The sequence below is a fragment of the Ranitomeya imitator genome, chromosome 6, assembly GCF_032444005.1.
Source record: "Ranitomeya imitator isolate aRanImi1 chromosome 6, aRanImi1.pri, whole genome shotgun sequence".
Classification (NCBI taxonomy): Eukaryota; Metazoa; Chordata; class Amphibia; order Anura; family Dendrobatidae; genus Ranitomeya; species Ranitomeya imitator.
This window is the reverse complement of record NC_091287.1, coordinates 511,405,969-511,422,463: the sequence shown is the minus strand read 5'-3', so window position 1 is coordinate 511,422,463 and position 16,495 is coordinate 511,405,969. Positions and strand designations below refer to the sequence as shown.

General features: G+C 43.0%; 1 protein-coding gene across 1 annotated transcript in view; it reads left to right on the top strand.

The window, feature by feature from the left end:
- Positions 1-12,855, top strand: part of NUDCD1 (NudC domain containing 1) — a 165,933-nt gene extending 153,078 nt beyond the window's left edge. Inside the window, exons 9-10 of the mRNA XM_069731786.1 lie at positions 8,752-8,911; positions 12,402-12,855. Coding sequence (XP_069587887.1) covers positions 8,752-8,911; positions 12,402-12,694 — 453 coding nt within the window. The 3' untranslated portion in view covers positions 12,695-12,855. The remainder of the gene's footprint in view (positions 1-8,751; positions 8,912-12,401) is intronic.
- Positions 12,856-16,495: the final 3,640 nt, after the last annotated feature.

Genomic DNA, 16,495 nt, shown 5'->3' with positions numbered 1-16,495 from the left:
TGTCCCATGGATTTATGTGTTTTTACATAAATTAAGGAATTTGCTCGTCAGACCATGTGGGGTCATCATAACATAGAACCAGACCCCAATCAGAGGACAATAAAACATTGACACTCCTTATCTATGAACTGTTCCAATATTTATGCACATAAACATTTTAGCACTCTCACATAATGGTAGTTCTGCTTCACGTCACCTGTCTTATCTATGGCATTTTTTCTGGGCTGTATTATGCATAAATGTGTTTTTTCTGAATTTGTATTAGTCTATGCCTAATGAAGGGACCTGTGTAGTCTCGAAAGCTTGCAATTTACCATCTTTTCAGTTAGCCATTAAAAGGTATCAACCACTGAGGACTCTCAATTCTAAATATTTTTCTATCTATTGGCTAACACGGTACAAAGATATATATCTTTCCTGTATCTTACACTAGACATTCCAAGTTCTAATATGTGCATGAGGGCAACTACATTGACCCTTGGTAATTGCTTTTGAAGGAGACTAGAATCGTCATGTTGAGTTTTAAGACAAGCACAGGAAGTGGAGGCGGAGCTATGATTCTCTCTGCTCCTGCTCTCCTGTCTGTTATACTCCAGGCATAAGAGAGAGATGAACTACAGGAGGTGGAGGCGGAGCTATGATTCTCTCTGCTCCTGCTCTCCTGTCTGTTATACTCCAGGCATAAGAGAGAGATGAACTACAGGAGGTGGAGCTATTATTCTCTCTGCTCCTGCTCCCCTGTCTGTTATACTCCAGGCATAAGAGAGATGAACTACATGAGGTGGAGCTATTATTCTCTCTGCTCCTGCTCTCCTGTCTGTTATACTCCAGGCATAAGAGAAAGGTGGACTACAGGAAGTGGAGGCGGAGCTATGATTCTCTCTGCTCCTGCTCTCCTGTCTGTTATACTCCAGGCATAAGAGAAAGGTGAGCTACAGGAGGTGGAGGCGGAGCTATGATTCTCACTGCTCCTGCTCTCCTGTCTGCTATACTCCAGGCATAAGAGAGAGATGAACTACAGGAGGTGGAGGCTGAGCTATTATTCTCTCTACTCCTGCTCTCCTGTCTGTTATACTCCAGGCATAAGAGAGAGATGAACTACAGGAGGTGGAGGCGGAGCTATTATTCTCTCTGCTCCTGCTCTCCTGTCTGTTATACTCCAGGCATAAGAGAAAGATGGACTTTCAGGATGAGCAGTCTATTGGACAATGGCAGAAAAAGTGCATTCTGGGGAGTTATAGAAAGAAATATGTCACACCTATAGGCCTGATTCATCATTGTTGTTTCTCCATTTTTCTGAGATTACTTGTACTTTTTTAGTGGCTTTAGGCAGTATTTGAGCCTAAAGCATAAGATACATGCATAAGGATACAACGTTGTTTATCCAGATGTTTAGGACAGATTCACAAAGTGCAACTTTTGCAAAATATCGTGTTCTTTTGCCTCATCTCACAGGTTATTGGCAAGCTTTTTAATTTAACGCGTTTTAAGCCAAACTTGCGACTTCTCAAAGGATTTGCAACTTTTCTGCTAAAAAGTCACAAAAAAAATTTAAATACAAAGTTAAGGATTGTTTTTATTATAATTACATCAGTGAATCCCACAAGATAAAAAAAGTGACTTCAAGAAATTGCAAGTGATGTATCAGGACCATAGTGTTTACAGTATGTGGATTAAGACAAACCACCCACTAAAAAAAGTGTCTGGCAATGTCTGTAGCGGTGCATGCTGGTAAGTGAAGAAAAGGACGTAGTTGTAACAGGGTCGTTCTATGCATAAAGCACTTTTTTTAATCAATTTTATAGTCTGTGAAGTGGAAATGGGTGAAAAGTTTTATTACTGCCGTTTCCATTTTGAGTCAAATCCTTTAGGTTATGCTGCGCACTCCAGGCGGCTCTTGTGCCGTGTAAGGTAACACATGCCGTAATTCTTTTTATGAAAAGACCCGCTTCCATCAGATGTTCTGCCTAGAAATATCGCAAAGAAGTATGAACTATTAGTTTATTAAAATCTATCCACAAAAGCTTCAGTAGGAGCAGAGCATAATAAAAGTCCTCACACAGTTCATGACAAATAGACCCTCATGTAGAAAAAGCAATCTATTGTGTATGTATATGTATGTATATGTGTATATATAGTATAATATATTGCTCTAAAGCTTTTTATTTTAATTGATTTCAATATATAATCATTTAATTGTTGGAATAGTCAGTGTTCACTTAGATTCTATGCCAATCATCAGGAGCTGTACAATTGTCAGAGACGGGGGATTAATGCTTATGCGACCTAAAATGTAATGGTCTATGTGGGCAAGCCTGTAATTGGCTCGTGTAGACATCTTGGAGATCACCGGACTGACTGTCAAGACACAAGGGACCACCTTCTAAGACATCCATATGCTCTAATTAGCATTCGGCGTACTTGGCTACATGCAGGATAGGTGTTGGCTTATTGATCAGTGGATATCCAACCACAGGACCTACATTGATCGGCAGAACCAGGACACTTGTATTCCAGTGAGAACCTCCATTCCACTCATTCCATATTGAGCTGTCGAGCGTTGCACTTGACTTCTTCCAACATCGCCAAAGAGAATGAATGGAGTTGGGGTCAGGCATCTGACCTGGCATAATTTATCGACGATCCCGAGGATAGGTGATGACTTGTTTTCATCAGTGAACCCTTTAAAGGCCTCTTTCACACACCTTTTTGTGACTTTGGTGGAGGGAGAGATTTGGCAGGATGGAAATACCATGAACTTCATGAATTTTTAAGAGGGTAGGGAGCACTTGGGGAAAAAACACACCTAGAGCAAACTGTTTTGTCGAAACAAAAAATGCCTCCAACTCAATAAGGAAATTACCACAAGGAATTATTTGGTTGCCTTGTAGGCTGGCGTGCCTATCCATTTTTGCAATCTGTGCATAGATTTTATACGTCTTTCTGTGATGGCTTCTGTATGGGGAGTGGGAACTAAAATAAGTCTTGTGAGGAATTAAAAATAGCCTATTGTGTTGCAGTTAGAACTTTTGCTCACATTTCTAATACAATCACACCTGTGAATGTAACTTAATTTTCTCATATTGTGGTCACCTAGACAGGGAGTCACTTGATGATGGACGGGTTTTCATCTGTTTGGTTGGATTGAAAACCTGAAATTCTGCTTGGTTGTGTGAAGCAAGGGTTGACACCATCCAGTCTAATTAGGCTCCTTAGGAGCCACCTTCAAAAAGATTAGATATAGTTTACTTTGGCCGCAATAGATGTTCACTTGATGCTGCTGCTATTGTATTAACAGAAGCATAGAGTCTAGTTCACGTTAAGTAATTATCCCCCTCTACTCCTCCTTGGTCAGGCCACATGTGGAACACTGTGTACAGTTCTGGACACCACATTTTTAAAAAAGACATTAAAAAAACTGGAGCAAGTTCAGAAAAGAGCGACCAGGATGGTGAGCGGACTGCAATGTATGTCCTACGAGGAACAGTTAAAGGATCTGGGAATGTTTAGCTTGCAAGAAACAAGACTAAAAGGAGACTTAATAGCTGTCTACAAATATCTGAAGGGATGTTGCAATGTAGATGGACCATCCTTATTCTCATTTGCACAAGGAAACATGAGAAGTAAAGGAATGAAACTGAAAAAGAGAAGATACAGATTAGATATTAGAAAAAAAAGTTTTGACAGGGAGGGTGATCAATGAGTGGAACAGGCTGCCATGAGAGGTGGTGTGTTTTCCTTCAATGGAAGTCTTCGAACAGAGGCTGGACAGACATCTGTCTGAGATGGTTTAGTGAATGCTGCACTGAGCAGGGGGATGACCTTGGAGGTCCCTTCCAACTATAACATTCTATGATTATATGGCAGGACTATAGAAGTAAATAGGGTCACATCGCAACACCTACAGAAAAAATGCAACCCCATTAATTGTGCTTCAGTGTAGTCACGAGCCGACCTCAGTTGTGAGATAGATGTCGCCTCCAAAGTTGTCTTGTAGCCCTAGCCTTATGGTGGGTACAGACTGGCCTACCAAGTCAGAAATTGTGGATGTTACAGGATTGGTGTGCTTTCGTGTGTCCACATAGTGGATGGATAGAGACGCTGCTTACAGTTTACATGTGATTTAGTCATTTTATTTTTTTTTTCAAATGGATTAAAGGTCCATGTGTAAAATCGCTGCTGTACATTAGGTCACGAACTACAGCCTTTGGGCCCCCATGCACATTAGACTAAACTCGATATCAGTGGGCTCGCCGACAGTCTGATGTATATTGAGGAGTTTTCTAACTCCGCTCTGACAGATGATGTCTGAGGAAGCAAGGGTCCGGTATATCCGAGATTGGCTGGCGCTAGTGGAATCTGGTAGCTGTTCTCTCTTTCTTAGAGATCACTGGAGAGCGCACGGCAGAGCATTTAGGAGCTGCATGCTCATCCGTTGCCCAAACCGTCAGCTGTCTATTGTGTATGATGCCCCTCACTCCCGGGCTTGGCTCCTGGTCTGGGAAAGGATAGACTGCGTTGAGGCATGTGGAGGTCATCGCAATGAGGTGTGGGCTGTCCTATGGTGTTATGAGGTTCTGGGCAATAGGCTCAGAGTTTGGACGGCTAGAGTTCTACCACGTCTAGTTAAGGGCTTGATGGTCCCAGATTAATTTTTCTCTGTGATGTACTTGTTTCCTGTATGAAGATAATACATCTGATGTCAGACAGATTTGAACCTTTTCCACTGTTTGGGAATGAAAGCCCTTTGTGTGCCAACCACCTATCCCAGGAGATGGCGACCCCGAAAGCTAATTAGATCTCGTAAGATACTAATGTAGAGTTTAGCTTTAATACTAACCACAATGACTATACGTAATACAATGTGTGGAGCGCTGAACAAGTATTGTTGGCCACAGTGTCGTCCTCCGAGGGCTGCTTCACTTTTTCACTGTTCTAGTATTAGAATATTTATGTGCTCGTCCTCCACAGGCATCGGAGTAAGAATTTGTGCCTTTGATGTTCTGCAGACTTGTGCATATCATAAGGAACAATGCGAGAAATCCGTACTGTATAATTTATCCGCAATAGGTTTTAGGAACACCATTAACCCCTTAACACTACACGGCGCTGTATCCATCATGAGCACTGGTAAATTAGCTCTCCGCAATGAATATATTCATCACATATACAGGTGGGTTCCTGCACAAACTGGGGGAATCTGTGAGAACACGATCCCTCTGTTTAACCCCTTAGATGCCACTGTCAAGAGTGACTGCTGCGTCTAGGTGTTTAGACACGGGGAGAAGCTTGACGGGTTGGAAAAACACAAGCACATAAGTTTATTTCTATGTACAGTATATAGAATGAGTTATATCTTATGTTGTTCAGATTTATCATCAGCACACTAGATTTCCATTGCCATTTTTTTGAGCATTATATTGAGGTTTACGCCACTTATTTGCTTTGTGATCACCCTATATTCAGCTGCTTAGCCTGCAATCCTATAAAAATCATGGTGCATATTATGCTTAAACCAAGGGAAAATACCTGCTTCTGCTGGGAATATAACAAGCCCTTTTACACATAACATAAACTTCAATTTTTTCTTTCTTCTTTTTTTTTTTGGTCCCTTTTTCCATGTTGCTCTTTCTACCTTTCTAATCATTATCTTGGGGATCAGTATGTCTCGTGCCTGAGGATAAGCCTGGCTGTCAGACACATCACCCGTGAACAGAGCGCCGCCGCACTTCTCTTTTCATCACCACTGTCTTTGATGATTAATATTTAATTTGTGAGATGCCATGCAGAATGACACTTTAAAGATACACGGGCAATGTAATATATTCAGTAATTCTCAAGTGGACCTTTCCCGGATTAGAAAAGCTTAATAATGTAGAATACGGCACTCGTAAAGAACGTCCTTCTGCTGCACGCCAAGATCACTCATCGAGATATCATGTCTGATATGAGACAGCGCGGCAGGTGCTGAGCTAGATGTGTGCAGCGCGGTCCGGAGGAGCGCTCCTGGAAATATCCGGCCCCCATCTCTACATTTTATGGGACAAGTCAGCAAAAGTTTTACCAGGAAAGTATTCTAATTCTTGCCTTAAAATAGGTCATCGATAGATGATCAGTAGAGTCCATTCCAATCAGTGGAAAGAAGGTCGGTGGCTCTCCCTAGTAGAGTACCAATCACACTCGTATGGAGCGTCCAGATCTTCGCTGCTCTTCATCATCTTGGGACGCCCGTCATATCAATAACTTATGCTGAGGATAGGCCATCAGTGTAAAATCCCAGATCGTGAAAAGTTCTGCAAGTTTCTGTTTTACTGCTTCTCCGCCCACAGGAATGGCCTCTTAGTTTTGGAACGAAATTGTGCAGCCAATCGCCACCATGGGTGCAGATTATGTCCAGCCGCACCATCTGATCTCCCCTGATATCAACACTGTCTTACAGTATAGCAGTGTTTGTTGCCCATAGCAATCAATTGGAGCAGTGGCGCAGTGTTGGGGCTGCCACAGGCGCGGTTGTTCTAGGTGCAAATTTCTTAGAACTGCAAAATGATAAAAGAAATAAAAATGTTCTACTTTTATTTTAAAAAAATTTAGCAAATCTAAATGACAAGTCTAAAGTGGAAGATTTGGGGCAGTGCATGTGCCTCGGACTTCTACCCCGGTGCCCCGGATCTCCTGGCGAGAGCCACAGTTTGATTCTGCACTCCAGCACGGAGTCTATGGCTCTGCCCCATCGCGCTCCATCCTGAAGACGGCAGATAGCTATAGGCTTATATCTTTAAAAACATGAGCATCTTGATCTGACCCTCTCTGAGGAACCAGAAGTGATGACTTCCCGACCATCAGTCATCTGAACCTGCAGCCAAATAGTGGCCTCACTGGTCAAATGACTGATGGTTCTGAAGTCCTGCAGAGGACTAATTACGAGATCAATGCAATTTTTTTTTTTATTCAACTGCCTATGTTATCTGCTGTCCCGCTGCTGATTTATTACTCAAGGTAAAATCACAGGGCAATTAAAGGGAATCTGTCACCTCAAATTGGCGGGATATTTAAATGACTTTTTACCGGTCCGATGGGCGGCGTTTCATCTTCATTTCTCCACCCCGTCCATCCCTGTTGCCCGCAATATGTTACGAATTAGAGTAAGTGTGTGCCATAGTTGGCGCATGTGCAATGCAATCTTCGGTCATGCACGCGCAGTATTCTCTGCCCAACTGTGGGCAAAGCCGAAAAGCATTACTGCGCACTATGTCCCGGAAGTATTTCGCTGTGTTCTGGGACATAGTGTGTGGGCGCATGCGCAGCAATGCTTTTCGGCTTTGCCCGCAGTTGGGCAGAGCATACTGCGCGTGCGCGACCGAAGATTGCATTGCACACGCGCCAACTATGGCGCACACGTACTCTAATTCAGTAATATATTGCGGACAACAGGGATGGACGGGGTGGAGAAATGAAGCTGAAACGCCGCCCAGTGGACCGGTAAAAAGTAATTTAAATATCCTGCCAATTTGAGGTGACCGGTTCCCTTTAACCATTTAGTTACTCAATTGTTAAAGTTCTGGGGTTGATGATACCTCCATTAATGTAACAAAGTCACTTTTTAAAAAATATTTATATATTTATTTGCATTATTTTTGGTCTTTTTGCTTTGAGAATCATGAAGGAAAAATACACATTTTGTTTTGTTCTGCCCATTAAATATCATCAAATGTTGTTTTTTGTACATTCCAAAGTCATAGATGCATGTTTAACTAATCGATCTTTTGTCCAAAATCATGATTACCTGTTATACCCTGTGTAGCTTATTGAAATGCCACATCCCTTTTGGGATATATTTGTTTTTCCTTTGCATCATGCTAATTCCCATTTCCTTGCATTTTTAACTGTTTCTGATAAGTGGGACCAGCACCTGAAGTTTTGACTTCAGCTTGATTAATTATAGCCACTAATTGGCACATGCCTAGTATAAATGATGGCTCACAATGATCCACCTCAGTTCTCCCATGAATGAGGGTGTTGTATACACCAGAAACGCGTCATATTTCCTGAGGTTTCATTTTACCATCTTTTAATCTATTTTTCAATAAAGAAAGATTTTCCTTATATCCTGGATGGATGTGCCGACACACTCTCTTTTCCTCCATTTTCTTTTGTTTGTTTCCACCTGGGCTGTGGACTTGTCATAATTGTCTATCTTGTGAATTGAGACTGTGGGAGAGTTAGAGGATTTTTTTAAGAAGGTATATAAAGAAGTGGAATTTAGTTTTATTCAAGATACTTCAAGAAAATTGATCATAAAAGTTTTGCTTCCCAATTTGAGAGCACTGTAAAACAAGGGCCGATATCCTGATTTCAGCCCTGGGTCACTTGCTGCGTTCATTGATGTAGTTTTGATGAAATCACTGTTATATCTGCTGCGGCTCTGCTAGTCTTCTCAGTGATGAGCTCTGTCGCACCTATTCTGCACTATGGACTACAGTTTTCTGTCTGCACTGTACATAGACAGGAATCTGACAATGAATATCAAGAAATAAATATCTGCAGCTTATTACTGAGAAGACTAGTAGAGATGCAGCAGATAAAAAGTGTTTTATGAAATCTATAGCAAGAAGCCCCATAAGTGACCCAACAGTAGAATCAAGGTTTTTTAGCTATTCTCACATGGGGCAGCAAACACCTGGTAACAGTCTCTTTTAAGTTTCTGACCCCATTGACGATGTCTTGTCAAGTCTGTACCCTATTTTCCCACAGGTAAATCTTGGCGGCAATCAATTCCTTTTCTCATTAGTTGCTACTCCAGAAATGATGCCATGCTTTTCTTTGAGACATGATGTGGACGCTCTCCTGTGGCAGCCAGTTTTGAACCAAGGTGACAATTTATGGGAACATGCAGCGACATTCAATGCTCTCGGTAAGCTGCCAATGATGAGCACTGGGGTGTACTTGGGGGGGATATTTAAGGACCTTGTCAGCTTTTGAATTAAAATGCAAATAAGGCTGAAGAACCATTCAGAGATCTGAAGCCTCTGTCACTCCAGCTCTATTCTACAACCAGCGCCACCTCCACTGCGTGACTGACAGCTCCTTTGCCTGAAGTCACACAGCATAGATGATGTCAGTCAAACAGAAGGAGGGTGGGGAATAGAGCTGGAGTGACAGAAGTTTACGATATACCAATATCATTTGCATATCAATTTAGATGCTAATTTTTCCATGTAAAGTTTATGCTTGACTTGTCTTTGAAAGCGCTAAACACGCATATAAAGTATAATCAGTGACACATCCTTGGAATCAGGGTCTCGTACCCTATGTCATGCAGCTCTCAGATTAAATAGCAAAAACTTGCTGGCAGATTTCCTTTAACAGTTTAAGTATAGTGGATGTGACTTCCCGAAAATCAATTACCATTGCATTTAAAGACGCTTCTGAGCTGTTTTTTGGTGTAATTTTTCCTATAGCTTTCCAGAGGGAGCCTGAAAAAATTTATCTAAAAATGTAATTCTGGAGAAGTGGAGAATCTTAATGTTTATGCCCTAAAAATGGCATTTAAAAGACACATGAAATAATTAAGTGCACCTTCCCTCCTTGTTTTTCCCTCTATCTCTACCAACCCTCCCCTTCTTTGATTGACAGCTCTGGCTTTATAGAAGCGGAGATGTTTGGCCACACCAAGGGTGCACCGAGCTCCTATACTTGGTTTGAACAGTCATTTTGTCCTGACAGCCCCTTAAAATTATTCAGCGCCGGTTAATTTCTTGCTTGGAAAAATGTTTCCGCTCATAGCTGAGGTGTGCTAAGGTTCATTAATCAAGTCCTCCATTAGAATGAATGGAGTGGCGATGTGCTGCAAAGTCCTAGGGACCGACTTACAGAGCTTGATTATCTATGCATGTCCTATGACTTTGATTAGACAAGCATTGGGTTTGCTGGACAGCTGCTCCTTTAAGTGGGGGGGCTCAGGACCCTATTCTCCTAACCAATAATGGTGGTGGGAACACTAATGGTCAGAGACTTATCCTCCGTCCTGTGTAAAATGTAGACACTGCCCCCGCAGGCCCCGTGCAGTCATAACACAAGGTGTAGGTTTAGGCTGGTGCCTATATTGCCCCCGTATCACAGGGATGTGGATTAGATGCCATTCTTAGAAGCCGTATGAGTGCATTTCTCTCTTGACTTCTTTCTTTAATTTTTGCTGTATATATTTTTATGTCTTCACACTTTGTACGGAGTTTGTCACACTGGGTTTGTTGCCCAGAAAATCTGATCATTAATTTTAATACTGCACATTTCGCCATAAACTTACACATTAGCCGATGGCGCTCCTCCATCCGTAGCCGGACGTCTGCAAATGAGAGGAAAGTGTTTAAGATGGTGTGAAAATAAAATTGGTGTTGTGAGCTGAGGTTCTGTTAGATTAGTGGACTGCTGCGTCAAGGCTTACAGCGGTAACACATGGATGTCTCACAGGTACTAGACCCGTACAAGAGCCAACTAATGCCAGGAGCACCTAGGGGGGCCGTGACTTACAAGCCTGCCGTATAACGGATTCTGTTTCTATGGCAACAACTTGGGAATACATGGCAGTTTAGTTTGTTTCAACTTATATATATATATATATACAAACATCAATACCGTTCTAGTGCGGGATAAGACGACAGAGATATCGCTATAAAATGTGTGATGTATAGTTCACAACCATTGCATATAATGTTCCAAAACTTTACTCTGCGGAGTAATGGTTAGCAACATCCTTAAATCATACGGTAATTGCTAATTTTCCAAGTTATCCAAGAACATCCCTGAGCCTTCCGGAAAGAGGGGAGAACTCTTTGACGTTGTAAAAATGTAACCCATTGACGTTGGCGGAATTATGTTTTGTTTTTCACCGGATCACCCCATTTAAAGTTTATTCCACATTTTTTAGTATATTCTATTTTAAAGTGAATGACCTAATTCGAAACTACTACTACAAAGCTACAACTCATTCATACCACAAGAAAGCAAGTTCTCATACAGATACGTCGATGGATGGGAAAAAAAAAGTTTGGTTATAGGTAGAAGAGAAGAAAAAACTAAATTACCAATTGAAATATCGGCATTTTATGAAGGTTTTGAATGGGGATCAGCTTCAAGACGACACATTGTCCATAATCACCAACTCGTGGTGATCGGCTGCAGGAGAATTAGTGACTATTCAGATAGTTGGCACAGGGGAGGGTCTGGATCTGAGGTTTCCCCTCTATGACATCTATATACCCTTGTAATCAGTTGGCTACTAAGTAACAAGGTGGCACAGGGTGGTAGTCGCGGGCGAGTCTACTACGACAGTCAGTCCACACCCCGGCCCCTTGCACATAAAATGTCAGTTCTGATCCCAGCCTTGGGACACAGTGGGTTACCTCAGTCCTGCAGCTGTTCTCCACAATGGGATGACGTCCTCCGTATGAACCACGCTTCACACTATATAGGTTCCAACAGTGGCAACTTGTATTTTAATAATAAAGGTGTAAAAATGAACACGAGATGAATAATTCCTATTATGTCCCTAGACACAGCAACGGCTACAGCAGCAAAGTCCATGACTCTCAGCAAGCTCTCTGGAGCCAAAGTCTCTGGTGGAGCACCAACACAATCCTTGTGCCCACTGCCCGACAGTCCTCTGACAGCCTATGTCCTCCCTAACCAGGGGTCAGCTCCGTGCCAGACGGGGATCCACTTTTGACCCAGATAGTGGCTCCTTCTGTCCCAAGCGGGGACACACCTGTGCCCCAGATGGGAACACACACCCTACCTCAGGTTGTCCGGTCTGGGCTCTGAGCAGGAAGCAGGAGCTTCCTGCTCCCAAGAGGATGCAAGTCCAGCCCACAAAGTTAACCTATGCTGGCCCTGCCTCTAACACATATAGGAACATTGCAGACATAGCACACTAATACATAGAATACAGTAACATACAGGTACATAACATTAATACAGTGAACTGCACGGGATCAGCACATAGGAGAGAGGTGAAGCAATGGGGTTCTCCGCCACCTCCTGACAACTACAGCATGGGAATTAAACCTCCAGGCAATCACATGTGAGTGGAGGCTGCATTCTACATCATCTCGGGTTAATACAGGGGGTACTGATGGGAGAACCATTGTATATTGTCATAATTGGGTATATAGAACGGGGTTGTCCTGATTCTTTATGTATGACTTTGTTTGTTTTTTCTTGTTACTTGTGTTTTTTAATACAACCTTTTGTGTTACATTATCTACACACTGTCTTCAGATAATTCCATTTTACAGATGCAGTAGAGCAGAGTTTGTCACTTACCATTAGTCAACCGTATATAACTCCGCTCTGCTACATGTACAGAAAACCATATTCTCCGCTTTAACGTTTGTGTCACTTTCCAGGATACGTCCAAGCATCAAAGCAAGACAAGAAGTTTTTCACCTGTGCTCCAAACTTCTGCTACGCTGCCCTGTGCGAGTGCGTCCGGCGGATATTCATCTATCGCCAGCCAACCCCTATGTCCACGGTATTGTACAACAGGAAAGAAGGCAGACACGTAGGACAGGTTGCTAAGCAACAGGTAGCGAGTCTGGAGAGCAGCGACCCCATCTTAGGATTTCAAGCTTCCAACGAGCGACTGTTTGTTTTAACCACAAAGAAGTTATTTGTTATACGGGTAAATACTGCCGGCTAATGAGCCATCCCTCGCGTCTTACATCTCTGTTCACTGCCGGTTACAATACTCGTACACGAGCCTTTGAAGTTCGTATCCAGGCGGCTGCATTTTATAAATGGTTTCATAATCATCTTCTTCACCAATAAAATATTAAAAGCCAATGTGTCCCGTATGGCATATAATCGACTGGAAATTCTGTGAGTACCACAACTTTTTACATGAATGAACAGAACTCCAGTTGCTGCGGTGAAATGGGGGCTACCACAACTATTGGATGACCACCTCAAGGTTTCTTATGGTGGCTGATGATCATTCTGAATGGTTACATATCACCAGCACATTTTCTGTTACAGGGAAACATTTAGGGCCCTCAAACACATTAGATAAACATCTGCCAAACCAGCGCGTTCTGCAGAATCAGCTGAACATTTAATGTATAGGATGGGGGGGCTTCCAGCTGTCCTCCAATTGATGATGTCAGGGAAGATAAGAATCGGAGAGGAGAGGGGTGGGTTTGAACTGAATTCTTGATCCTTTTGTTCTGCAGAGGAGTTTGCTCAACCACCACTTCATTCATTCTGTTGGCTTGTCTCGGAGGCCCCATAGAGAATGAATGGAGCTGTGGTCGAGCCAACCTCCTGCACCATTTTGTAATAAAAATTTCCCAATCTGCCAATTGGTCCAGGCCCCAGTGGTGGGACTCTCACTGATCAATCAGCAAGATATCACCTACCTAGTGGATAAGTGATAACTTGTTTTACCTGGACAACCCCTTTAAACCCAAAGATCCATTTAGACCATAACTTTATCATAAACCAGCATTCTTAAGAACACTAGTTTCACGTTTATCTCTGTGTAAACAGGTTGCCAGCCACCCTCTAGTGAAATGATCTTTAGTGTTGCACAAAAGATCATCGTTCTCAATTGCATATCATATGTATTGTTTAACCAGGACTCGTGCTGCTGAGAACAGTGGCAGCCTATGTGAACTGAATGATCTATTGCAGATCCTACAGGTTATATCATTATAGTGGTCTACCTATGTGAGCAAGCTTTGAAACAACTACTGTATAGGAAAACAAGGTGCTGATCGATGGTCATTAGTGCTGTCAGTAGGTTTCTGTAAGCCATTCCTGGCTTACAGAAATCGTCCATCACTAAATGACCATCGAAAACTAAATGACCAACGAAAACTAAATGACCTATGGCCCTTGATAACCTTTTCTCCAGACCCCTGACAGATTCTTGGGGATCACAGAGTCCGTGCCGGTGGTCTAGTTTTGCCGGCCACCAGCCCTTAATGTCCTTCTTGCACTTCAAGCACACGTATGCAGCATTCACTATTGAACGCTGTGGTGCATGCGTAGACTGATTAGGTCCTGATGTTGGCCAGTGGACATACTCTGTAAGCGTTGCTGGCACGTGATGCACACCCTCCCACAGGTGAAGGCAGCAGCCTTCGTGTCTGATGTGATGTACATGTTCCAGACACAGTCTCTTGTGATGTACATGCTCCAACCCCACTGTCTCCTGGGATGTACATGCTTCATCCCCACTGTCTCCTAGGATGTACAATCTCCAGCCCCACTGTCTCCTAGGATGTACATGCTCCAGCCCCACTATCTCCTGGGATGTACATGCTCCAGCTACACGGTCTCCTGTGGTGTACATGCTCCAACCCCACTGTCTCCTGTGATGTATATGTGCCAACTCCATTGTCTCCTATGTGATGTACATGCTCCTGCCCCAGAATCTCCTATGTGATGTATATGTTACAGCCCCAGTGTCTCTTATGAAATGCACATACTACAGCCTCATTATCTCGTGTAATGTATATACTGCAGACATTCTACTGTTTGAGTTCTACAAATGTTATGTGAGCAGTGATGAATGTCCTACTGTGAGTAGACATTTAGTGTAATATACATCTGTGTTCAGAACAACTTACTACTGCGAGTTCTTTACAAAACTTATCAGCACAAGGAGTTGACTGTGCTACAGACCAACACAAACCTAGAAAAGCAGTTGCAAGTAGCATCATCATCATTACCACCTAACCTCACACGTCTCGCCAAAGAGAAGCACTTCCAGACATCCCATTAGGCCGGGTTTACACTGCGTTAAACAGGAGCTCGTTCAACATACGCTAACGGGCTGCTGTCAACGCAAGTGCCGGTATATGCAGAGCGCTAGCGCAGATAGAGCTAGCAGATGCTCTATCTGCGCTAGCAGTGACGAACCCGGAAACGCTGCAGCCCGCATCTCGGGGTCCGTCACTCAATGACAGCACATCGCTAGCGCACGCTCATTGGGGATAATGGCGGTGTTAGACGGACTGCGTTACACCGCGTTTATGCCGCGATGTAACGTAGTCCGTCTAACGGACGCCACAACGTAATGTGAAACCAGCCTTACTGGTGAGTTAATTATTTGTTTGATCAAATATAGTAAGATAAATTTCAAATTGATTTTGTTCGGCCCCTATTCTATGGAGAGGACCTGTAGCAATTTCTGATTTCTTGTAATAATTCCATCACCAGTTCAATTCTAAAGAAATCGGAGAACATGACCTGTGGGGATGGAGATAAGAAACCCTGCCCTATTTGACCACTGCAGCCAATCATTGGCCTAAACAATGCATCATAGATAACATCCCCACTGCACAATAAATAAACATTGACAGGGATTGAAAGTACTGGTGTAATGGGACTTTTATTAATTTATGACATTGCTTCCGTGACCAATTTTTTTCTAAGTCATTTAATACAGAAGCCACAACGCAATGCTTAAATAGCCGTTGTTTTCATGCATATTTTTGGGGGGGCCCTGAATAAAGTTTTAGAAACAAAAAATTGCCTAAAACAAACTTCTTTGCCTTGACTACCACAAAACCTCTCCCCCTCACAGATGAGCGATCATTCGGTGGGACATATAATGTGTCACCACTGATGTGTGGGATGGAAGGGGTGGAACTCCTGCTTTACTACAGTAATATGGTCATGTGTTTACCTGTCCCCCCGATGCCAGAGATGACTGGATAAGTGTCAGAATACCTGGAGGACACTGTAAACACCCCGTTCCTGAGCGCTGCTCCGGAAATGGACTTGCTTGCATGTTCCAGAACTCTGGAGGGGTTTGGCGCCAGGAAATGCCTGCTCGACACATAAGATTGACAAAGGCCAAAACAGGAAGAGAATTGTGTGACCTGGGAGTCAGCCATCTAGAGTATGTGCACACGTTGCGGATTTGACAGCGTTGTACAGTACCATGTTAACCTATGGAAAACCAAATCTGCAGTGTACATGCTGTGGAAAATTCTGAGTGGAAACGCTGCAGATTATTTTCCGCAGCATGTTAATTCTTTGTGCGGATTCCGCAGCGTTTTACACCTAATTGATTATAGGATTCGGCAGGTGTGAAAACCCAGAAAACCCAGAATCTGCCCAGAAAAATCCGCAATGGAATCCGCAACGTGCGCACATACCCTTCGCTCCCTTTTTAAACAGGGAAGTGAGGAGCCATCGATAACAGACGCTATTTCAGCTCCATTCCCCTTCAGTCGGCTATTCGGCTTGGATGTTACCTCCTCTGAGTAATCTGATCTGAGGAAACGCTTAGGTAACTCGGCAAGAGATTCCTTTGGACAGGTTGAATTGTGGATATCAGATGGATCCCCCCCAAATTGTCTGAAGGATCAGACTTGGCATCTAATATATCCCGTTTGGATGTGGATCTGGGCGAGAATGCTCCTATTTCTATAACTACAATAATGATGACATGAGATCCTATCCTCATTACATTATCCCCTATATTTTTGCG